Source organism: Gossypium hirsutum, chromosome D10, assembly GCF_007990345.1.
Source record: "Gossypium hirsutum isolate 1008001.06 chromosome D10, Gossypium_hirsutum_v2.1, whole genome shotgun sequence".
In the NCBI taxonomy this organism is placed as follows: domain Eukaryota; kingdom Viridiplantae; phylum Streptophyta; class Magnoliopsida; order Malvales; family Malvaceae; genus Gossypium; species Gossypium hirsutum.
This window is the reverse complement of record NC_053446.1, coordinates 64,055,363-64,079,341: the sequence shown is the minus strand read 5'-3', so window position 1 is coordinate 64,079,341 and position 23,979 is coordinate 64,055,363. Positions and strand designations below refer to the sequence as shown.

At 32.2% G+C, this 23,979-nt stretch overlaps 4 protein-coding genes, 1 long non-coding RNA gene and 1 other non-coding gene across 6 annotated transcripts; 2 read left to right on the top strand and 4 right to left on the bottom strand.

Moving 5' to 3' along the window:
• The first annotated feature begins 296 nt into the window (after positions 1 to 296).
• LOC107934370 (uncharacterized) lies at positions 297 to 2,027 on the top strand. The gene is made up of 3 exons (XR_005919871.1): positions 297 to 684; positions 832 to 947; positions 1,023 to 2,027. It is a non-coding gene; the product is annotated as an uncharacterized lncRNA (long non-coding RNA).
• A 1,669-nt stretch (positions 2,028 to 3,696) lies between these two features.
• On the bottom strand, positions 3,697 to 3,769 carry TRNAK-CUU (transfer RNA lysine (anticodon CUU)). The gene has a single exon. It is a non-coding gene; the product is annotated as a tRNA-Lys (tRNA).
• A 59-nt stretch (positions 3,770 to 3,828) lies between these two features.
• On the top strand, positions 3,829 to 7,049 carry LOC107934363 (dolichyl-phosphate beta-glucosyltransferase). Its single transcript, XM_016866787.2, has 10 exons — positions 3,829 to 4,012; positions 4,104 to 4,152; positions 4,583 to 4,689; positions 5,229 to 5,274; positions 5,366 to 5,500; positions 5,640 to 5,729; positions 5,805 to 5,933; positions 6,035 to 6,118; positions 6,255 to 6,319; positions 6,584 to 7,049. Exons 1-10 carry the CDS (start codon positions 3,903 to 3,905, stop codon positions 6,768 to 6,770), a joined length of 1,002 nt encoding a protein of 333 aa, XP_016722276.2. The 5' UTR covers positions 3,829 to 3,902; the 3' UTR covers positions 6,771 to 7,049.
• A 3,196-nt stretch (positions 7,050 to 10,245) lies between these two features.
• LOC107934416 (actin-like) lies at positions 10,246 to 12,777 on the bottom strand. The gene is made up of 5 exons (XM_016866846.2): positions 12,543 to 12,777; positions 12,052 to 12,121; positions 11,562 to 11,955; positions 10,587 to 11,200; positions 10,246 to 10,496 (listed from the first exon to the last, which is right to left on the bottom strand). Exons 2-5 carry the CDS (start codon positions 12,109 to 12,111, stop codon positions 10,431 to 10,433), a joined length of 1,134 nt encoding a protein of 377 aa, XP_016722335.2. The 5' UTR covers positions 12,112 to 12,121; positions 12,543 to 12,777; the 3' UTR covers positions 10,246 to 10,430.
• Positions 12,778 to 14,942: 2,165 nt separating this feature from the next.
• Positions 14,943 to 17,679, bottom strand: LOC107934412 (very-long-chain enoyl-CoA reductase). The gene is made up of 4 exons (NM_001327377.1): positions 17,449 to 17,679; positions 17,284 to 17,323; positions 15,699 to 16,453; positions 14,943 to 15,246 (listed from the first exon to the last, which is right to left on the bottom strand). Exons 1-4 carry the CDS (start codon positions 17,515 to 17,517, stop codon positions 15,178 to 15,180), a joined length of 933 nt encoding a protein of 310 aa, NP_001314306.1. The 5' UTR covers positions 17,518 to 17,679; the 3' UTR covers positions 14,943 to 15,177.
• Positions 17,680 to 20,629: 2,950 nt separating this feature from the next.
• Positions 20,630 to 22,592, bottom strand: LOC107934411 (KIN17-like protein). Its single transcript, XM_016866840.2, has 2 exons — positions 22,377 to 22,592; positions 20,630 to 22,044 (listed from the first exon to the last, which is right to left on the bottom strand). The coding sequence occupies exon 2, from the start codon at positions 22,011 to 22,013 to the stop codon at positions 20,829 to 20,831; it is 1,185 nt and encodes a 394-aa protein (XP_016722329.2). The 5' UTR covers positions 22,014 to 22,044; positions 22,377 to 22,592; the 3' UTR covers positions 20,630 to 20,828.
• Between the last annotated feature and the right edge of the window lie 1,387 nt (positions 22,593 to 23,979).

Below are 23,979 nucleotides of genomic sequence, written 5' to 3'. Positions count from 1 at the left end.
GTAACTTTAACATTTAAGATTTATAAATCGTGTCAATTTAGTCTTGATTCTAAAAATTTAACAAAACATTTACACTCCATGTAGTTTGAGTTTTTTTTTTAGTTTTTCGTTTTTTGTAATATTGAGGGTTAATTTTAAAAGAATAAAAAACATAAAAAAATTATCTTAGATTTTTTAGTGTTCTCGTTTTTTTATATTTTCGATCAAATTTAATTGATAAATTTATTTTCTTTTAATTTTTAAGTGAAAAGATAAAAAAATTTTAAATTAGAGGTGATAAATCCACAATCAACCCCATATCTCACCTACAATCCATCTAACTCAACCATCATTCATTCTTAACATACTCACCATTTTCCCTCCAATCAAAACCATAACTCAAGGAAATCTATAATCAAGCTATTCACACACCTTTACACAGAACCAACAATCAAATATCGCGGCAACCATAATAAAAGCAAACAAAAATTCCAAAAAAAAAAAAACAAAAACAAAAAGGATAAGTATCTTGTTTCAACGAGCGCCAAACAAGACTTTCAAAAGCAAAGGGACAAAATAAATCAAAGAAAAGAGAATCAAAATATCAACAAAAAAGGAGACTCAAACGTGTTAAATTCAGTCCTGAGTTATCAGAGAGTTCTAGGGATGAAGGTTCAATCCAAAGCTCAAGGGGAAAGTCTCAGAGTATATCTAGATGCTTATTCATGCATTTATTTGGCTACTTATGCTAACTTTATTTGGCTGCTTAGTTGATGATAATGTTGGTTGCTTAGTTGCCTGCTTCCAATTCATATCTTATTTGTCTGCTTTGTGTTAATTGGCTGCTTACAGGCGCTGGCCAAGGCATGTTGATAGGCCAATGTACCAAGTTGCATGTGGTCCATGAAACCAACATGTGGCTAACTTGGATGACCACACTTGTTCATGAAGAAAGTGGGATCTAACTGGTAATACCATTTACTGAGTTGTTATCCCTAAAACCCATTTATGTTACTAACACCTCTACTGCTTCTTTCCACAAGTATTCCATGCATCCATGTCGTTTAGTGATGATGATGATACAAGACAGGCCAAAGAGTTATGTGCACCACTATTACATCAAGAATACTCAGATAAGTATCTACTCACACCACATCAATCCAGCCAGAAGAGCAACACAATGGAGAACGGTTCAGAATATGGAACCAGTACTGCCACCAGTGCTAAGGAGGCCACCAGGCAGTAGATAAAACCGCAACTATAGGTGAAGGATGGTGGAGGAAGGGCATGCATATGAAGTGCAAGAAATGTGGTTAATTAGACCACAATGTGAGAACTTCTAAAGGAAAAGTTGGAGGCAGCAAAAGATCCAATACATCTCAATCCCGATCTAAAGGAAGAAAACATGGTAGTGGAGGTAGAGCTCAAGCAACAAATCCCAATCAGGCTCCATCTTCACCTCAAGATCCAGCTTGAAGTCAGTCTCTATCAACAAATTAGGGTGCAACAAATCCTTTTCCCCTCCAATTTCTTCATTTTCCTTAACAAACCGATTATAATTACCCTTGAACGCGAGGACTCATCGGAGGATTGAACCAGCTGAAGTATTGACAAAATCTTTGCAATCCATAGTTCTTTCAAGGTTAAAATTTGCCATTACTCCTTGTACTTCGCAAAAGTTATGGGTTTAGTCCTTAAACTTTGCAAAAGTTATGGGTTTAGTCCTTATACTTTGCAAAAGTTATGGGTTTAGTCCTTATACTTTAATTTGATCATTTTTAATAGTTGTACTTTTTGAATTGGTCAATTTTAGTCCCTGTTGTGACATCCCACACCCGATCTGATCGTTGGATCCGAATGTGTGACATCGAATTATGTTACTGAGAGCAACTTAAACTAAATCACCACAAATAACATGTAACGTGACATTTAAGCAATTATAGTTTTCATATATTCTCAAACAATCATAGAAATAAATTGAATGTATATACATTAAATATATTCTAAACATTTAAGGGTTATAAAAGGTTATGGATATAGTTAGAATTCAAATTCAAACTTTTTTTTATTAAATTCTAGCATTGTGAGACAAGGATTTTCATGTCTCAAGTCAGGTCTTATTTTATTTTGTTTTTCCTTTTTTTTTTTTTTGCTTTGACGATAATATGCCTCGAGACTTTAGAGTCTATGTCTCGAGACAAAGCTTTTCAAGTCCCGAGATTAATTTAGAAACCAACCTCTTTTGTTTTCTTAATTTAATTTCGATGTTTAGTTATCTCAAGACAAAAGATTCTTATCTTGAGACTTGGAATAGGACAAAACTATTTTAATTTCGATGTGAATTTGATTAAGTTGTTAATCAACTAAAACTTTGTCGAACCTAATCATTACTAGCATACGGAAATGGATATATAATTCTATACGTTGAGCAAAGAAACTCAACATTGTTTGTATTGTCCTTATTGTCTTATGTCCTGTCTTAGTATGTACCTAGAATTATAAGCATGTTATATTGGAGTCCTTTATGATAATTTGAATAGATCACATTAGTAAATTTGTACTAAACTAAGTGTGTGTGAGTAATGATCATAGTTAGATATATATATATTTAATTGGTGCATTAGTGTATAACTTTAAATGATTGAATGTGGTTTTTTATGGCAATTGATGTTTGGTGATTGGATGTTAAAATGATTTTATGTAGGTACATTTTGTGTCGTTGTGCAAGAAATAAAGATGTATTTTTAACATTTTTGCCTTTTGACGTCGAGATAGAAAATATCGAAATTAGGAATTTAAAATTGGGAAAGCATGTCTTTGAGATATAGCCATCATGTTTCGAGACACACAATTAGGTTTTGATAGGTTGAGTTTAAATTTGAGTCCTGACTCTATCTGAATTTAAGTAGCTCAAGACGTGTTAATAAGATTGTTAGATATCTATAATGCATGGTTTTACTTGTAATTGAAAAGATTTTGATTTATGACATGTTTATATGTTATTAATTATTTCGTAACTTAACTGAGATAGTCTAAGTTGCTCCGAAAACATAATGTGTCATCGTACATTCGAAATCGACGATCAGATCGGGAGTAGGATGTCACACCTGTACTTTTCGAATTTTGATATTTTAGTCTTGACGAGACAATAGCTATTAAATCTATCTGTTTAAATTCAATTACTAGTCTTCTACTATAGGTACAGTTGTAAATTTAGTCCATATTTTTCGATTGGGTCATTCTAAGTAACAAATTATGAAATTTCAATCTTTGATGCAAATGATAGTCATTAATCCATTAGCTGAATTTTAGTGAGTAATATGTGAAAATAACAAGCTAACATGACATTACACATGATAATATGCTTGATGCATAAAATTTTGAAAATAATAAAATTTAACTTAATGAATTTAATAATTATCATTTAGCGAGAACTAAAATTTCAAATTTTAAAAAGTAGATGGTGAACAAATTTGGATAAAATATGTTCAGAACAATTTGGATGATCTAAATTTTAAAGCTTCATTCATGCTCATAACTCATAGTTACCAGAAAAGATTATGCATTTGAGAAATGAGAGATTAATTAATAATAATAAAATTGGGTTAACCCGGCCGAACCCAAAATCTCGAAAGCCCGGTCTATTAAGAGCAAACAAATAGGCCCGTTACAATATTTGGGTTCTCTGTTTTCAGTGGAAAACCAAAAAAGAAAATACGCCCACCGTGGGGCTCGAACCCACGACCACAAGGTTAAGAGCCTTGCGCTCTACCGACTGAGCTAGACGGGCTTGGCCGTACGTCTCAATTATAAATTTTTATTTATAGAAGATGTATGAATTTCTGTCCTCCTTGAATGAAAGCTGAAAAACACTAATAAAATATTTCGCAGCTGCCTGCAACAGCAAAAAGCTTGGGAGAAAAATGATTATGGAGTTCTTATTCACGATTTTGGCTGCTTTGATTTCAATCGTTGCTTTAGGTTTAGTTTCTGTAATCGTTTTTGAAGCTTATAGAAGAAGTCTTAATAATGCGTACTTATTCTCTAACCTAATTTTCTCGTTTTCGGTTTTCATTTTGATTTTAGTTTAATTTCTCTTTCTTTTCATTTTTTTTTAAATTTAGTCATGTTGACGCGCCCGCCATCTTTGAGGATCCGAAATCACTGAAACAGGTAATCCCTTCTTCTTCTTCTTCTTCTTCTTCTTTTCTGGTTTATTATTATTTGGATCGTTCTGCTTATTTGCTTGTTTGGTTGCCGAGAAAATTGTCAAGTTTTGCCTCTTCTGTTTTTTTTTCTCGTGATTTTGGTTAGGAAATTAACGTAAAAGTCAACTCTGTGGAAGCTAAATAGTTATTAGTGCTAATAAAGTTCATTAGAATTAAACTTGTTTTTATAATTCATTTCATTTTAAGCAAATAAGTGACTAGAAATGATTAAAACAGTTAGAATTGATAGTTTTCTTTTTTTCAACTTATTTTCTTATAAACATGTCTGAGAAATGATGCTACTTATTAGAATTTTCTTTCACCGATTTCGAGTTCACTCTGTTTATATATGATTTGAGTACAAATGCTAAGGCCGGATGCATCTTTTTTTCCAGGTTCCATGTCCTGATATATTCGATCCAGCAAAGAAATACTTGTCTTTGATAATTCCCGCTTTCAATGAAGAGCATAGACTTCCTGGTGCCCTCAATGAAACCATGAAGTACGTTAATGATTCTCTTTTGAACACCCCTTAATGTTTGCACTTATGTGCTTCAGTAGGATGGTATTGGTATGTGAGAACGAAACTAGGTTTTACATATCATAGTGCAGGATGTATATTTCTAATAGTCAGTGATATCTTGAAATATGAACATGTCAATCCGGACAAGAACATTCGGCACCGCAATGCAAGGTTATTGGCGAGATTGATTTTCACATCATTAACAATAAAACTCGATGAAATATGCTTTCCGAAAATGATGTTGGTACTGACAGTGGGCTGCCATTACCGTTCATTATGTCCTGGCTTACGCTTTATGGTGCTAATATTTGATCTGAAATTGGTAGAATGGTAGAGCATGGTTTCTTAAGTAACAGATGGAGCTCTTACTTCATGATGAGTGATTTATTAATTTTTAGGATTGAAAATTTGGTTTCTTTAGACATATTTCACTGAAATGATTTAAAACTGTGTGCTTGGTTATCACTGAAAAATATTCTGATGTTAGTTAGTAATGATGTGATGTTTTTACTTTGCAGTTACCTTAAAAAACGGGAAGCAAAGGATAAATCATTTTCTTATGAGGTATTGTTTTGCTTCTTCTAATTAACCGGAATTGCTAAATTGTCTTTGTGAAGTCTATTTCAGCATTCACTCTTACGTGAATGAGATGCAGGTATTGATTGTTGATGATGGAAGTAGGGATGGAACGAAGAGAGTAGCTTTTGACTTTGTAAAGAAGTATGGTGTAGACAAAGTAAGGGCTATCCTTCTTGGTAAAAACCATGGAAAAGGAGAGGCAATAAGAAAAGTGAGTCTGACCTAAGCCTTTCATTTGGATATTCGCCGAACATATTTTTGATGCTATTGAAAGTTTTTTATGCTTTCCTGCTCCTGCATGACAACAATTGATCAAAGCACTTTACCTCTATGAAAGCATTGTAAAACAGGGAATGCTACATTCACGTGGTGAATTACTTCTAATGCTGGATGCTGATGGAGCCACCAAGGTTACTGACCTAGAAAAGCTTGAAAATCAGGTACATAAAAATGGTTGGCTACTCAAGCCGGTGATATTCTGCGTGGTATAGGTTATCTGATGTTTTCCAATTCAGATCCATGCAGTTGCCAGAAAAGAACATCATGGGGATTCAGCTGCTTGTGACACGACCTTTAAAATATCTGATATCCCAATAGTGGCATTTGGTTCTCGTGCGCATCTTGAAGAGAAGGCTATTGCTACAGTTAAGTTTATCAGAAATGATGCTTGCTTTTAGTCATATTTTGATTTTTCTCATCTAAGTTCCACATTCTTCTATTTGAATGTGCTCAATCTATGTTTCAGAGGAAGTGGTACCGCAACTTTTTGATGAAGGGTTTTCATCTTGTGGTTCTCTTGACTGCTGGTCCTGGAATTCGTGATACGCAGGTATGTTCCTTCATTGTATAGATTTCTGTTTTGTTTTGGCCTAAAGTACATATGTTCTGTATTACTAGCATAATTGAATTATACACTGAATTCTCTATAAATATTTCCCTGATTTTGTTATCTTCATACAATGCAGTGCGGTTTTAAGATGTTTACTAGGTCTGCAGCAAGGAAGCTTTTCACGAACATCCGTTTGAAAAGGTGATTCCGACCTTGGAGACACTATCAATCACCTTATCCTTTAACATTACTGCATGCTTATCGCATCATAAAAATTCAAAGCTGATCTATAGTTCTATACTGCATGATTAGATTTGGTGTATACTATCAAAACCCAAAGAATTCAAGAATTTCTCTACGTTCTGCATCTCTTCTCCTTGATATCTCTCAATTCGAACAAATTTGCAACTTTTGTCTTTGAAATTTACCATGATTGACCTATCATTTGAATTATTACATGTGCAGATGGTGTTTTGATGTTGAATTAGTTTTCCTCTGCAAATGGTTTCGTATTCCAGTGCTGGAGGTATCCGTAAACTGGTCCGAAATTCCTGGATCCAAGGTAAACCTATTGAGCATACCAAACATGCTTTGGGAACTTGCCCTCATGTCTGTCGGATACAGAACTCAAATGTGGAAAATTAACTCCTGAGGTTGGGATTTTCCCGAATCCATCAAGCAAACAATGAATGAAGAGAAGCAATTAGCCGATTCGATAACATTAGGTTGAAAGCATTCTTTTAGGAAAAAAGGAATTTACAGTCAGCTGATTGCAGCTTATCCTAGCTTTTTTCATTATACAATATCACAGCCAGAACATGCAGTTTTTTTCAGTTGTAATAGTGAGGTAACACTTTAATGTTTTCTTACATTTTTAGTGTTCCAACTTCTTGAATTCCAAAACGATACTATCTTTTTGTTTCTGTTTTCATATATCCTTTCAAACTAGCTCCATCAATAGGATGGACAGGCATGATTTTGAATTTCATCAATTCGGATTTTGAAATTTTTAGATTATTTTAGGTTCAATTTATTATGCATTTTGGTATGTTTTGAGTTCGAATCGTCCTAGGTTTGAATTATCTAGATTTGTTAATCTAATTTTTGGATCAGGTTGACTCGAGTTCAAGTAATTTTGAATTATTTTCTTGAATCGATTATTTTGTTCCTTTATAGTTTGAATATTTTAAAGTTTAGTTGTTGGTTTTTTTATAATTAAATCGGGGAGGATTGAGTTTGGATTGAAGTTAATGGTAAATCTATTTTAATCTAATGTTTTAAAAACCATATCGGAAAGCTAAACTGGCGACAGTTCCATTTTTGGATTGATTTCATTCATTACATATTTGTATGAAGTAATTTTAATATTAAATAAATAAAAGGTTTAATCCACATATTAATATTTAAATTATACTTTAGTACTTCAATTTTTTTTAGTCAAGTGGTACCTAAATTAGTCTTTTTCTTCAAATTGGTACGTCTATTAGTCAAATTGTTAAACTTTTTTTTCTTCTCAAGTTGGTATTTATATTTTTGTATTATTACAAGTGATACTTAAGCTATTCTTCTGTTACTCGATTTATATCAAAATGTTATATCTTTTTAAAATATTCAACCAATAATAACCTACCACATCATATAAACTTAGATTATATGTTTTAACTCTTTTTCTTTTACATTAATTATCTCCCTCTTCTTCTTTTTTGTTCTTTCTTTTCTTATAATGTTTGGCAATACAAAAAATGCTTGAATTTTGCCTTCTCGAGGTCAAGACGCTAATGATTAATTCTATTTTTAAACTTCAACACCTGCTTGTTCTACCTAATGGAATCAAAAAAATTATTTCATTGATTAAAAACCAATGTTTTTAGAATTGGACTGAGAATCATTGGGGGTACTAGTTGAGAAATAAGAGGTTGACCCAATTGACCCGTGAACCAATATAGACTGATTGAACAAAGCTAAAAAACCTATTTGAACTAATTTTCTTTTTTTTTTAAATATTTTTATTTCAATGAATTTTTTTTAAATTCATTTGATCAAACTAGACGAATTGATCAAATCGGAAATTGGTGGTCTGATAGGTTCAATCATCGATCTAGTTCTGAAGAAAAAAAAAAGAAAAAGAAAATATATATAGATATAAGAGAAAATAATTTTGTTTATCTTTTTTACCACATGTCAATTTTTTATTGGTTATCTTTATTTTAAAATAAATGTAACGGTTTAACTAATAATTGAACTAACAGAATACTTAGAACAAAAATAATTTAGGTACCAAAAAAAAAAGAACATAATTTAGATACCAATTTGTGGATTGAGCCATTTTTAAAATATATTTAACAATTTTTTTGGTTATTCTCTCAATTTGAATAATATGTAACTGGATCTAGTATGTAGGAGTTGACGATCAGAATCTATATAGATAGAATTTATAGTGGGATCTTGAAAAACAAGCAATTTCTCTAGGCCTTTATCCTTTTTTTTTTTTTTGGTTCATTAGAATTTTTATTAGTTGGAATTTCTAGTTATCTTGGTAAGAATTTGATATCTTTATTTTCGTCTTAGCAAATAGTTTTTTTTCCACAAGGAATCGTGATGTCTTTCTATGGGATCACAAGCCTCTTTATTAGTTCCTATTTGTGGTGCACGATGTTTCGGAATGTAGGTAGTAGTTATGATCGATTCGATAGAAGGGAGGGAATAATATGTTTTTTTCATTGGGATTTTTCTGCTTTCCACAATTCCTTATGAAAGATATTTAATTCATCAAAATAGAAGTTAAAAGGGTAGCTTTAGAAATAAAAAAAATAGTTTAAATTTAATATCACGATAGAAAAAAAAGTATAATTTATATACTAATTTATAAGTTAAACCTAAATAAAATACAATAAATATTTCTTATAGATATTTAAAAATTGATTTGATTTCGCATCAATTTTTAAATAAGTTAATAATTCTTTTATTAAAAGCAATAAATAAATGTACGATGATTTGATGGGTATACCCAATAATAACATTTAATCATTTCAATGAAAATCTATACACTTTTTTATAAATAATTTTTTATGCCAAATTGTGGTTTTACCATAATTTATAACAATGATTCATTTATGCTACACCTTTTTTCTTGAAGTAATTTATAATACAAGTTTGAAAAAGAAAAACTAAAACATTGTAGTTATGTAATCTTGAAAAATAATTTCTCTTTAAGAGTGTAGTATAAGTAAATATGTAACCATCAAATGTAGAGTACAAATAAATACAATTTTAGTTAATAAATACAAATATGTAACCATTAAATCTTTTCTAATCACCAAACATTAATAGCCATATAAATGATGGCAACAAAATAGATAACTATTTTCGATGAATTTAAAAAAAAAAAACTCAATTTCAATTAATTGATTCATAATAGCTACTCTTCGATAGTATCTATCATTGGATCAATTTTAATATTTCTTTTTTCTTTCCTGTCGACCATATATCAATCAAACATTTTCTAGACTAGTCTAACATTACCCAAGTGTTATATTTGGTTATTTACTAAAATCGCCCTTTGAAGGCGAAGGGTGAATTGTTAGTGTGGACGATTTGGAAGATATAATTAGAGGACATGTATGGTTAGGTTCCATTTGTATATTTGGTGGAATCTGGTATATCTTAACCAAACCTTGTGCATGGGCTCGCCGTGCACTTGTATGGTCGGGAGAGGTTACTTGTCTTATAGTTTAGGTGCTTTATCCGTTTTTGGTTTCATTACTTGTTGCTTTATCTGGTTCAATAATACTACTTATCCTAGTGGGTTTTACGAGCTCACTGGACCAGAAGCTTCTCAAGCTCAAGCATTTACTTTTCTAGTTAGAGACCAACGTCTTGGGACTAATGTGGGATCCGCTCAAGGGCCTACTGGGTTAGGTAAATATCTAATGTGTTCCCCGACTAGGAAAGTAGTATTATTGAAGGGGAAACTATGAGCTTTTGGGATCTGCGTGCTCCTTGGTTAGAACCTCTAAGAGGTCCCAATGGTTTGGACTTATTTTAGTATTGTTCAAATTGATTAAGTGAAATTTTGATTATCGATTTATTCAAGATTAAAGTGCATAAACCAGAAACAAACAATGAAATGCTTGTGAACATCAAATTCATTTATAACAAATAAAAGAATTAGAAGACAATGAAACCCCTCGCTTTCTCTCAATGTTCAAGACGACAAAACAAATAGATGAAATAAGAACGGTAGAACAAAGCAGAGCTGCACTAATAGCAGTCATTGCTTTCTCTTTTTGATTATTTTCTCCCATTGAACTGTTTAGAAACATTTGCGGTGAACGATTGACGGACCGGATTCGTCGTACTCTGCCTTGGCAATCCACATCTGCAAACAAAACAGCAAGCAAATCAGGTTATTTTCAAGATTATCGAGCAAGTAACTAGATGATTATGTATGCAAGTACGGTTAGCTTACTTGTTGGAAGGTGCTTAGGGAAGCCAAGATCGAGCCACCGATCCAGACACTGTACTTCCTCTCAGGTGGTGCAACAACCTTGATCTTCATGCTGCTGGGTGCTAATGAGGAGATCTCCTTGGTCATCCTATCGGAGATACCGGGAAACATGGTTGTACCACCACTGAGGACGATGTTACCGTACAAGTCTTTCCTAATATCCACGTCGCACTTCATTATGGAGTTGTATGTTGTCTCATGAATGCCTGCAGCTTCCATACCGATCAAAGATGGTTGGAAAAGCACTTCAGGGCATCTAAAACGTTCAGCACCGATGGTAATAATCTGACCGTCGGGTAATTCGTAGGTTTTCTCTACCGATGAGTCTGTTTTGGAGGTCTCTAGCTCTTGTTCGTAGTCGAGAGCAATGTATGACAGCTTTTCCTTCACGTCCCTTACAATTTCCCGCTCAGCTGTGGTGGTGAATGAATACCCACGTTCGGTCAGAATCTTCATCAAGTTAACGGTAAGATCACGACCAGCCAAATCGAGACGAAGAATAGCATGCGGGAGGGCATAACCCTCGTAAATAGGGACTGTGTGGCTAACACCATCTCCCGAATCCAACACAATACCTACATAAAAAATGCCAATACATTCAACCGAATTCAGCACAATAGTCGTAACAATCCTCCGAGCAGAACCAAACAGATGCCATTATACCAATATCAAGACAAACAAAAACAGAGGCATCTTATGGTATTGGGAACTTTACATATTAGTTTCACATAAGCACAATTCAAATAAACTTGAAACACTACATACCAATATCAACCGAATTAAGCTCATTCCCACTAACAATTAAAACTGATGCCATTATACCAATATCAAGACAATCAAACAGGGGCATCTTACGATATTCAGGAACTTTTACGCAAGCACGATTCAAATAAACTCTAAACGCTACATACCATCAATGTATCATACGATGCTTACCGGTTGTACGACCACTAGCATACAGAGAGAGCACAGCCTGGATGGCAACATACATAGCAGGTGAATTAAAGGTCTCGAACATGATTTGAGTCATCTTCTCACGGTTAGCTTTCGGGTTAAGGGGAGCTTCGGTAAGTAAAACCGGGTGCTCTTCTGGGGCAACACGAAGCTCGTTGTAAAATGTATGATGCCAAATCTTTTCCATATCATCCCAATTGTTCACAATACCGTGCTCAATTGGGTATTTCAATGTCAAAATACCTCTTTTAGATTGAGCCTCATCACCAACATATGCATCTTTTTGGCCCATACCAACCATCACACCGGTGTGACGAGGCCGGCCAACAATGCTAGGGAACACGGCTCTCGGAGCATCGTCACCGGCAAATCCGGCCTAAAACATAAACATATAAGAACATTAACATTAAGAATTAACATGAATTTTGATTAGAAAAACATTATTTTTCAGGGTTTCAATGATTTTTTTTACCTTCACCATTCCAGTTCCATTGTCGCAAACAAGTGGCTGAATATCCTCACCATCTGCCATCTTTTACAACCTGCAGTTCATAACAAATCCATTATAAAAAAAAATGCTTAAGTTCTCCATTAAATATCCAATTTTCTACCCCTTTTTTCAAGAAAGAAAAACTATAAAATCAAGATTCAAGTATCATTTAGAAAACATTATTAAAACACGAAAATGAAACGAACTCAATGCCAAAAAATGCTTACATTTTCCATTAAATATCGAATTTTCTAACTTAAAAAGAAAAAGATTCATAAAATCAAGATTCAAGCATCCTTTAGAAAATACCATTAAAACACGAAAATGAAACGAACCCAATGCCAAAAAATGGGATTCATTTTCTGCATTTTGATCAAATCAAAGAAAAACCCAATTCATAAAACAAATCAAAACCACAGAAAAACCAATGCCAAGATGAAAAAACCACCCAGAAAAGGAGATTGAGAAAGAACCTTAAGAGAAGAAAAGGGTGTCTTTGATGGCTGAGAAAGTGAGGATAAAAGAGAGAGCGAGGAAATATTTCGAAAGACAAGGGAATGATGTGAAAGAAACGCCAAAAATCAAATATTTAAAGGGAATGGGAATCAATACTGGCCTTTCAAATTTTTATGGAGAGAACGATTCTTTAGGCTCTCATTGAATCATTCTCACGCTTTTCCAGCCATTTTTGTTTCAGATAAAAAGAAAATATCGCTAAAATTTAGTGATTCATAATGATACCTTGTTTCTATAAATGGTCTAACTTTGGTTTTAGCCACTCTACTGTACTGAAATTCGAATTTAATCCCTTTCTAATTTGACTTGGAGGATAATTTATTTAATTTAGATTTAGAAAGTAATACTCGAATTTTATATGATAATAAACACATCCAAATTTTGAAGCATATTTGAATTTTTTTTTTAATTTTACAAAAATTGCATATATTTATTTTCAGTAAAAATTTAATCGATCATGTTCAACTAATAATAAATTTACATATTATTCAAATGCTAAACATATTTCACATAGTCACTTTAATTATAACAGCAAACAATTAATAACATTAAAAAGATTAAAAAATTAAATTAAGTTAAGTTAAACTAAAGTAGAAGGATTAATTTCCAAATTTCAGCATAGTAGAAGTTAAAATCATAATTATACCCTTAATAACTTAATTGGTTAACAGTATTTCTTTCCTTCCAACCACCTATAACTGTCACCAACCCATTTTTGCAATTTAAAGATGCTTTTTTAATTGCTATTTTTTTAATTAAAAAAAAGGGTAAACTACAATAGAGGACATCCAACTATAGTTTTTTTTTTCTTTTTCGGTCACTCAACTATAAAAAGTTACAAAATGGTCATTTAATTATTAGTAAATTTCTTTTATTACCCAACTATTCAACATAAAAATAAAAGCATCCAAAAATCCAAGATAATTGGGTGACTAAAAAAGAAAATTGAATAGATGGGTGACTGTTTTGTATTTTTCATAGTTGGGATACCAAAAAAGAAATTTACTAATAGTTGGGTGACTATTTTGTAACTTTTCGTAATTGAGTGGCAAAAAAAACATAATTAGGTGACCTTTATTGTAAATTACCCTAAAAGATGATGTTGAATTCAATCCTCAAATTAATAAAGATCAAAAGTAGGTTACCAACTAAAGTAGTGTTCATAAATTTAGATTTTGTTTTTCAACGGTTGAGATTTAGATTTGATAATATATTTAAATATTTTTATAAATAGATAATATTTTATATTTTTTTATATCAAGTGAAGTTAAATTTGTTGTTGTATATATGATGCTTAATAGATGACTTGTAAAATAAAATGTAATAATCAGTCATCAAAAATGTTAGCATAATAAGTCCCACAATTTGGAGTAGTTGAGAGATAGGTTGTTGTTGTAATTCCATTATTACATATGAATTTTGAAACTTACAACTTATGATTTTCAAATTTATTATGATGTAAAAACATATTCCTAGTTTATATTTTTTATTTATTTTATTTTATTTTTTACTTAAATTTAACTCTCAATCTTTTAAAAAGAAAAAAAATTATTTTATAGACCTTTCCCGCCACATTATTTAACGATATTTCAACAATTTTTTCTTGATACATGGTTTTGTTAATTTTTTTTATCCTGAAGCCCAAACTCAATCCCTAAAGCCTAAACCTTGAACCTCGAACTTTAAATTATAAATCATAGATCTTGAGTTTAGAGTTTAGAGTTCAAGATTTCGAGGTCCGTGTTTGTCTCAAAGTTCGAGTTTAGGATTTAGGGTGCAATTTTTGAGGTTCAAGGTTCAAGTTCGAGGTTCAGGGTTTTGGTTTAAGTTTAAGGTTTGGGGTTCAAAATTAAAAAAAAATTACCAAAATTGTATATCAATGATATGAAAAAAACTGCTAAAATGTTAGTAAATAATTGAAAAGAACCATGAATGATATAGTGGAAAGAGTTAATAAAATAATTTCTTTTTAAAAATAATCAAATTATTTTTTATAAAAACTACGGAATAAAACATTAAAATTTTAAATATGAAAACTCCATAATAATTTATATATATTACTTGTTATTTTTTGAATTTTAATATTTTTAAAATTTTCTTTTTTAAACCGTCACACAAATTTTCACACTAATGTTATTAAAATTTAATATTTTAATTAACACTTTTACGATTAAAATTGGAACATGAATGTAAGTTTCAAGTAATTTAAAAAGAACAAAAAAATGGAATTTAGATTTTTCAAAACGAGTAGCAGGATTTAATTGAACGGAGCACTAGGATATTGGTAATGACTTAGTTTGCTCGACTCGAAAATGACTGAATCGAATTCAACCAAACCCCAACGGCAAGATTCAAAATAAGAACATAAAAAAACCATTAATTGAAACAATAACCAACACCAATAGTTTAAACCAGCAATGAGTTTACATAAGCAAAAAAGCATCCTAATGCGCATGTCAAGTAAATTATATTGGTTCACCACCAACTAAAATTCCATACTCTAACAAGAATTGATCTTTCAATGAACTCGGAGACCATGTTTCAACGTTGTAAAGTTCATATCTCGAAAAGTACGATGCTCATCGATCCGTTCTACAGGAATGGAGGAAGAATAACCCATCTTCGGGGGTACTTCGGCCTTCCATCTTTACCGTCGAATAGCTGTGAACGACAAGAAGTAAAAGGTCCGGTAAACTTAAAAATAGACCATGGACGGAATAATGCACCGCAATGAAAACTAAAGTATAGGCCCCGAGCATAGGCCTTAAAGAACTTATCCAAGATGATATGCAGATTGCCAAACAGTTAATTTGCTATGATATGAATTGCTTTGCCTATGTTCGATCTGAGCTCTATACAAGAGGTGTATGCAAGTGAGCACGGATGTATCGTATATGAACTTACAGAAGTTTATACACAGAAAGCTTTGCATATGCATTTGATTAGCATAATGAAACTACTTAAAGAAATCCGAACCCAGCATGTGCTAGGCAAACTAAATAAAAGCCAATATATGTTCAATCCAATCAGCTTTCAGCTTAAAATGAAGGCAACTTAGATGGTATGCACGAAAACTATTTGATTTAGTAGTTTGAAAGGTAAAAGAAAAATACCTTCTTCAGTCGACGATGCTTTGCAAGGGCCCAATTCGTCATGATAGAGGTAGCAACCACAAGGAATACATAGCCAGCAACGGTCTGTGTAGCGATATTGAAACCCAACCATTGGTAAATCTCTGTTGTGTAGTTCGCGCAAGTCACAATGTTGAACAGAAACCCACGAGGAATTTGATACCCTCCACTACCATCAGGACTGCGTAGATTCTTCAGTATAATATGACAATAGAAGTTTGCAAGTTGACAAACTATACCAAACCCGAACCCGATCTTCATCTGAAGATCACTAACAGGTGTGTAAAGTGGGTGGTTGACGTAGTAAGCAATGTATGAACCGAAGGTCCAGTAATAAGCACAGTTTCTGAAAACGTTTGATAGTGGGGACGTTGCATGGCTGAAACGGTGGATGAAGAATGTTTCCATGATTCGTTTGAAGTAGTGGAAACACCAGTAATATAAAGCATATGTTTGAACGGGGTGGATGACACGCTTTTCTTCGTATCCAAAGTACTTGTATACAGGGAAGTAGTAGAAGACGGGGTAGAGGATCAAAGGACCCAAGTATTCGAAGAAGAAAAGTGTTCGATACGACACTTGTGGACCCAAGTCCTTGAACACTATGGTTAAGGTGTTCTCATTTCCATCGCAGTAGTCTTTGAGACTCTTCTTGTAGTTAAGGATGACAGGCCTCTCCCTTGATCCCGATGGCACGGGAAGTGTTAGTCTTTGTCTTGAAGGATAGAACTTTTTAGCTGTTAGTACAACACACGAGAACTCAGTTAGGAAGACTCTAAATAACTATCGTCTATTGAAACCTACACCGATGCAATAAAAAACACACATCTCTTGAGGAATTAAGTCAAAACATCAGCAATCAAAAGCTCCGATGACAAATCTAAAAATTCCCATAGAACCTCTTTACTCAATACTTTATGTAGTGACCCTCTAGAAGAATACATTTTAAGGAACCAAAAAAATGTTTACCTCGGTGATATCAGTCAAGTATCCCAAAGGTAACATCACTAGAGGGGAAGGCAGGGGCCTTGGTCCCCCTAGGTTAAATGGTCTAATTGTATTTCTATCCCCTCTTAAAATATAATACTTCAAATTAGTCCATTTTAACACCAAATCTTTTAGCTTCCCCAATTTTTTTAAATTATACCTAGGCCCCAATATAAAATTTCTAGTTCGAAATTCGCCTTATTCAATGTTTTTAGTTACTTACATCACTCAAGAGTCACAAAATAAGAACATCATAAATTCATGATCCATGCAATACAATATGAAAATAAAACACACAAGGAGCAATGAATCTCTAGCACAATCATCGAACAAAAAGGGGTAAAAAGAGCATATCATTGACTCTATTTGCAAATATTTGAAGCATAGAGAAAACCCAAAACAAAAACACAAGCAAAAAGTACAGGAAGTTCCCAGAAACAAGCAATTATTCCCTACCAATACAGAGTTAAAGAGAAGAGACTATTTGAATATTTCCTCCTAGTTTATTAAGAAAAACTTAATTAACAAACATAGCAAGTAATTAAGCTAATTTTTTTACTACTAAAAGAAAATCACTTACTTCTCTTGTGAATTGCTTCCTGCAGATCAGCCACAGTAGCCTGCAAAACAATTTTTTAGAAAAGAAAAAAACAATAAATTTTCCTTTCTTTTCATTTTTTCTTTCAAAGCAAACTATTAAAAAAAACAAATAAATCGTAAGAAAGATGGAAAAAAAGTACAGTACCGAGTCATTAAGCTCAAGGCCACCTTTGATGAACTCTCTCCCACTCCGAGAAACTAGAGTGACCTTCATCCTTTTTTAGATCAAAACAAATGAGACCCAGTTTTTGTTATGGCTAAAGGGAGAAACCCTTTGAAGCTTTTTAAGGTTTGGGAGAGTTGGATCTTTGGATCTTCGGAGATCTCGAAGATTAGAACTTTGAAAGGAAAGTATGCGAAGGTGGTGACAGTTTATGGAATGGGGCATGTGATGGAAATAGGATAGAGTGTATTGTATATATGATTATATATATAATATTAAAGGCGTATGGTTGGGGTAGGAGAGCTAACTTATCTAGGCCGATGATCCACACCGCTAACTTTAATGGCCGACTTGATTGATTCAAGGGGACCATTTTGGTAGTGGTTCATGGTTTTAACGGTGATGATGTGTGTTTTATTTTCAATTTTGTTTTAGGTTTTTAGAATTATAATGGTGTTGGAATTGATTAGATTATTAACTAATTTAATCCATTTAACTAATTAAATAATTTATTAAAAAATTTATAAAAAAATTTTGATCCAGCTAGTTGAATTTGTCTAATGCCTTTTTTCTGCTTTATTGATTATCAATCCAATCAGTTCGATTTAGATATCATTGTCAATAAGTGGATGGATGAACCATAAATTGGTTCTTTTTCTTCAAACATTTAAATTAAGTTCAAATTTTAAAGTCAATTTAAAAGAATTTTACTTGAATATTACCTAATTTGAATAGGGTTAAGTTTAAATCGTAGAATGGATAAAAACACTTATGAATATACTAAAAATAGTCTATAACACGAAAAAGAGACCTATGATTATATCCAACAAAAAAAAAGCTTATTTCATAGGCAGAGTTCTAAATGTGATTTTTATAATTTGAATTGATTTAATTAAATTAATAATTAATCATTTAAATGTAGTATAAAGATATTAATATTTTAAAAAAACAATTACATTTATTAAGGGATTTTTTTTTTTACTTTGAGAGGATTGCAAAGTTTAGTTCACTCAAGGTTGATAGGCTCCTCAACAGGTTTAGTTTCGAGAGTTTTGTCTTTTAATTTTCTTGAAAACTTGAGTGTTTGAAGACAAAATTTGAGTGCCTCATCGAATGTCTTAATATGTAAACCATTTGCATAGCAAGTAGTCAGGATCGGACCCATACTATATAATAGAAGGCATTTGTCGATGAGCTAGCCTAAGTAGTATTAAACTGACACTTATGCCTCATTTAAAGTACAAGTTTAAACCCGAGCTCTTCATTTTTTTTGGTAATTCAACGAGACATACCAATATTCGAGTTTTTGGAATTCATCAATTTCCAACAATCACCTTTCACAAACTTCTTCCAAAAAAACAGTCATGAATTTTTCAACAATAATATTAATTTGGGAGTTAAATTGAGGTGAAAGGAGTGAGTTGCCCGTGAAATTCCAACCCAAGAACTACGGCATACAAGAATATGATGTTATGCATTCTTGAGGTAAGATTTGATTAATAATATTTATTAGATGGGATTTAAATTTAAATCCATTTATTTATGAGAGTAGGTGGAGGTTGATCCACTACTAAAATAAAGAGATCCCAACTAATTAAAAAGTTATTCACCCATCAATTCATTCAAGGTCTATGGCCGATTCACCACTCACCCTTCTGTTTTTGTTTTTGACAACCCAAGTGTGGACTGGTAAGGGGTGGGGGTTCAACCCTCCACCCTTTCCCCAAGTAGAGGCGGCTGCCCCATCATGTCATTAGGATCCCGAAATAATTTAAACCAGGAGTGTTTATCGACTAAATGTTAAATTCGAATTAGATCAAACTTAAATATGATATTAATTAAAAATGTGTAAAAAAATTAAATTGAAATGAGCTGAATTAAAACTACTTAATTTTTTTGATTTATTCAGTTTTTTTGATTTAGTCAATTTTTATATTCAATTTAATTAGTTTATTTGATTACTTTTCAATTTCGACATTTTAAACCGAATAAACCATAACCTATAAAGCCAGAAACTCATAACCTATTTACATACTCAAACTCAAATTTGAATCTTAAATCTAATTACTCATTAAAACTTAATACTCTTAAAACTCTTAAACTCATTAATATTAAAAATCTAAAAATTGACAATTTCAATTTTTTTATGATTTTCATTTTTATTATTTAATATATAGAAAAACCCAAATTGATATATACCTATTTAGAATAGTTGAAGACATGGAAATATTTTTTGAGTTCATTAAAATTGTTTGATTTAATTTTTATATTTTTACAATAAATTTGAAATAAAAATAAACCTAAAAGCAATACCATATATTAAATGAAAGAAAGAAGACAATTATGTAAAAAAATTGAAGGAAATAAAATTACAAGTACCTGAACTGGAAAAAAGTTTCCAACTAAAAAAAAAAAGAAGCTAAAAATAAATAAAAAAACGAACCGAACTGATTGGATGCACACCCTTAATATTAACCCATTTTATACTTTTTAAAACTTGACTAATATAAACTTTAGGCCTGCCCACAACTTTGTAGGGATAAAACATCAAAAACAGCTGATCAAGAAAGCCTTTGTTTAGCCACCTGACTAATATCCACAGTGGATGTTCAAAGCATTTTAGTGAAAAAGCCACCTTGCATATACAAGTTTTGGAGACTATTAGTACTAAAACGAATCATTGAACTCGGACCCGAGCTTGAATAAGAGGATATAAAACAGATCGGATCACAATCTGATCTAGGCGGTGAACAAGTCCATGCAAAATCCAATCAAGGGCGCATGAATATAAACAGAACTGGGAATGCCTTGACATACTAATTTCAACCTAATTAACAAGCTTTGATAGACACTAGCATCAGCTTTTAAATCCTAATTATAACAGTATATGTACCAGATGCTTAAGGCCACTAAGCATTGTAACACTAATAAAACTGCATGAAACAAAATTTCTAGCAGAAACAAGTTTTGCTATAGGCAGAAGTCTAGCTATTTCAGTTGGAAATGGGCTTTGTTATCAATGGGAACCTAGATCACATTTCATAAGGTCGACTACCACCTTATCACACAACAATCATTCCACAGAATTGACATTAACTTGGAGGCAAATATTATCAAATTCACAAGCTACAAAACAATAAGGCATCACAAGGTGTAACAAATGTAGAGGTAGAATGCTGAAAGTTTTCCAGGTAACTGATATAAAGTTTCAACAAGGACCATTAGCATTTATCAAGCAAAGGATACATTACCAAACAAGAACCATGCATTGCAAAACTATGGAGTTTTTTCCAACGAACAGCTGACAAAGAGCATGAACATTAAATTCCATCACTATAAGCCAGAATTCCAGGCATAACTCATTAAGCAACTTTGCAAATATCCTCATACTCGATAGCCTTAAGCACTCTGCCGTCATATACACCCTTTTCTATCTGCACCTTTGCACAAAACTTCTCTGTATCCACACCTAACAATCTTGCACTTGATCCACGATACGCTCCGTTTACTATCCTTACCATACCCCCAATTTGTGGAATAACAGTTTCGAGCTCTTCTTGGTCAACTCGTAACACGTGCTTACTCTCAAGCATTTCAATCTCACCTACATATCTATCGATAACTTTCCTCACAACTCCTTTCTGCTTATAGTACCCCTTTTGTGCCAATGCCTTACTCATCACCTTCACAATGATCCCCTCACAAAGCCAATAGTCTTTCCTATTACTCCTCTCCTTTGCTTTCTCTTCTTCCCTCATCAACTCTTCCAAAGCATTTTTTCTCCCACTATTTTCTTTCCTCTCAATCCTCCCCTTTGCCTTCATCTTCTCGTTCTCTTCATCTTCGAAAACCAACCGAGCAGTACTCGAACTCTCCCCTTTCTCACCTTTCACAACACTTCCTCCGCCTAAAGAAAACCCTATTTTCATTCCATTCTCTAAATTCACCTCTTTGATTACAGCTTTTTTCTCGTCCTCCTCAGCTTCCGAAGGGTTTTTTAACTGCTCAGCTTTCTCAATTTGCTTCTGAATTTCCCTTTCGTGTTTCTCTTCCTCTACCATATCCAATTTAATCCTTTTATTCTTCATTTTCTCCTTAAAAAGTGTCTCTGAATCTCTATCAATATAAGTAATAAACCAACCTTTGGGTGTCTCATCAACCTTACATTTCCCGGTCCTTCCCAAATACTTAACGAACTCAGTTAATGTAGCCCATTGGGTCGAATTCATATGAACATGATGTCGGTCATTAATAAACTCATTGTAGACAACAGTGGCAGCGACCCGACTGAACCGGTGGCTCCGTTTCATAAGGTCAAGGAAGTTCCGTTCAAACTCTTCAGAGTACCCAGATACGACCCGGTCAGGGTTTTGCCCAAAGATCTGCATTTGACGTTGGTGAGATTCGCTCATGCAATGGCATTTGAATCCGTTTTCGTCTCGGCATTGCTTTTGGCACATTTGACAGTACCATCTCAGCTTCTGGAGACCTTTAGCTTTGATTCTATTGGCGATTGCTTTGGGGGTTAAGAAATCATTTTTTCCCATTCGCGAACAAATCGAAAACCCTAGCTAGGGTCTGGAAAATTTAATTAAGCAGAAATCACAATTGACGAAAAAAAACAATGACGATTAAGCAGGCATTACAATTGAACAAAAATTAAATCAATCATAAACTACAATTAAACCAGAAAATCAATGAGGGAAAAAGATCGAATTTCCTCTTAACTCGATAGCTTTAAAAAAATTCGCCTTCTCAACAAAGCTAACAGAGAGAGATTATGAGATGAGACCGAGAAACAAACAGTTGAATGGAAACACACAAAAATAAAATATAGCAGAGATCAGATAACTGAAAATCTAATGTCTCAAGTAGAAATCAACCTTCAAGCTTAGGGCTTTTAAAATTACCTTATTTAATTTCCTGGACTTTCGGAAACTTCAAGGCAAGAGAAGCCTTGGGTCAGGGCCTGGAGGCGGAGGAAGAGGAGGAGAGGCTTGGTCGGCGGCGAGGATGTGGGAGGAGAGCTGGAGAGTCGGTCGGCAAATTTTAAACGAAATTTTAGAAAAGCTTCTCTCGAAAGTTGAGAATTTTTAATATAAAATAAGATTATGGCGTAAATAAATAATAAAATATCTAATTACCATATATTTATATAAAAGCTTGATTGAAGTTATAAAGTTAAAAGATATTAAAAATTTATTTTCATTTGAACATATAAAAAATAAAATAATCATTGTAATATATTTGTTATTTTCTAAATAATTTAATATTTTATAATTTCTCAATTAAATTGGGTATTTGATAATTTTTTAATTGAGTTAAGATATAGATGAAATTAACTCAATTAGTCACTTAATATAAAGTATAAATATAGATTTTATATCTTACCCTGATGTTATTGAAATCAAATTTATCAACTCAGAATGTTAATTTTACGGGGCCAAGCTAAAATTAAACCTGCTACATAATAATTGATTTAAATATATAAAAAGCAGCATTCCAACAATATTTCATTATAGCAATCGGTTCAAAAGAAATAGTATTTTAGCATGACGATCAATTTAGAGATATAAACAATCGATTTAAAAAAATAATATTCTAACATGATGATTGATTTAAATATAAAAATAATTGACCCAAAACAAGCAATATATTTAAAAAAAAGAGCAAAAATCTTAAACATGGAGAGTGACCATGGAACTCGAAAATTGCGAACAAAATTAGTGAAATCTTATTCCTTGACAGAGGTGCAAAGAATTAAGGACATGGACATTTGGCATTAATGATAAGTATTCGGTTGAGTCGAATTGAGTTAATAAATTTTGAGTTAGTCGAGTTGATAAATTTTAATTTAGCAATTGAATTTAATTTAATTTTTTTTAAACTGAAACGAATCGAGTAAAAAAATTTCGAATTAAATTGAGTCGAGTTAATGAATCATATTATTTATACTCAATGTTATATTTCTATGAACCGATTATTTAACTAGTAAACGAGTTAATAAAGATGGGTTAAAAAGATGGCTATTTGTTGACTATTTGTTAAATGCGTAATGACATGACAGTGCCATTATCTCTCTGATTGTATTTTTTTGTTAGAATTTAAATTAAAATAATAAATATTAAAAATTATTTTTTTATATTTAGAATTAGATTGATAGAATTTATAAATATTAAAATGTTAAATTTATTATGAAGCTAATAAAAAAAACTTATATTAGCACTTTCTTAAAATTTCAAACTGCAATTAAAAATATTATGTTCAAAAATTGTGTTTGGAGAAAAAACTTAATCGAGTTTAAAATGTATATCTGCCTTCACCTTCAATATTAAAAGTTGGTCCATGTTAAATGTTGTATTATATTATATATTATGCAATTTTTATCACATAAAATTATATCAATTATAATGTATATAATATTACAATGTAAGTATTAAAAATATGTTATTTAAGTTTAAAATTTTTAACAAAAAGCATATAAACAAATAAAATATTTAAAAAATAAAAAAT

What these genes read in the sequence shown, in the direction of transcription:
- LOC107934363 (XM_016866787.2), top strand. Translation starts at nt 3,903, where the DNA reads ATGATTATGGAGTTCTTATTCACGATTTTGGCTGCTTTGATTTCAATC. An exon ending in AAGGAGAGGCAATAAGAAAA is followed by an intron (nt 5,501 to 5,639) that starts GTGAGTCTGACC and finishes ATTGTAAAACAG; the next exon opens with GGAATGCTACATTCACGTGG. An exon ending in TAGAAAAGCTTGAAAATCAG is followed by an intron (nt 5,730 to 5,804) that starts GTACATAAAAAT and finishes TTTCCAATTCAG; the next exon opens with ATCCATGCAGTTGCCAGAAA.
- LOC107934416 (XM_016866846.2), bottom strand. Translation starts at nt 12,111, where the DNA reads ATGGCAGATGGTGAGGATATTCAGCCACTTGTTTGCGACAATGGAACT. An exon ending in ATGGAACTGGAATGGTGAAG is followed by an intron (nt 11,956 to 12,051) that starts GTAAAAAAAATC and finishes TTTATGTTTTAG; the next exon opens with GCCGGATTTGCCGGTGACGA. An exon ending in CCCTAAGCACCTTCCAACAA is followed by an intron (nt 10,497 to 10,586) that starts GTAAGCTAACCG and finishes TTTTGTTTGCAG; the next exon opens with ATGTGGATTGCCAAGGCAGA.
- LOC107934412 (NM_001327377.1), bottom strand. Translation starts at nt 17,517, where the DNA reads ATGAAGGTCACTCTAGTTTCTCGGAGTGGGAGAGAGTTCATCAAAGGT. An exon ending in GGAAGCAATTCACAAGAGAA is followed by an intron (nt 16,454 to 17,283) that starts GTAAGTGATTTT and finishes TTGTACTAACAG; the next exon opens with CTAAAAAGTTCTATCCTTCA. An exon ending in AGCATCGTCGACTGAAGAAG is followed by an intron (nt 15,247 to 15,698) that starts GTATTTTTCTTT and finishes TGTCGTTCACAG; the next exon opens with CTATTCGACGGTAAAGATGG.
- LOC107934411 (XM_016866840.2), bottom strand. Translation starts at nt 22,013, where the DNA reads ATGGGAAAAAATGATTTCTTAACCCCCAAAGCAATCGCCAATAGAATC.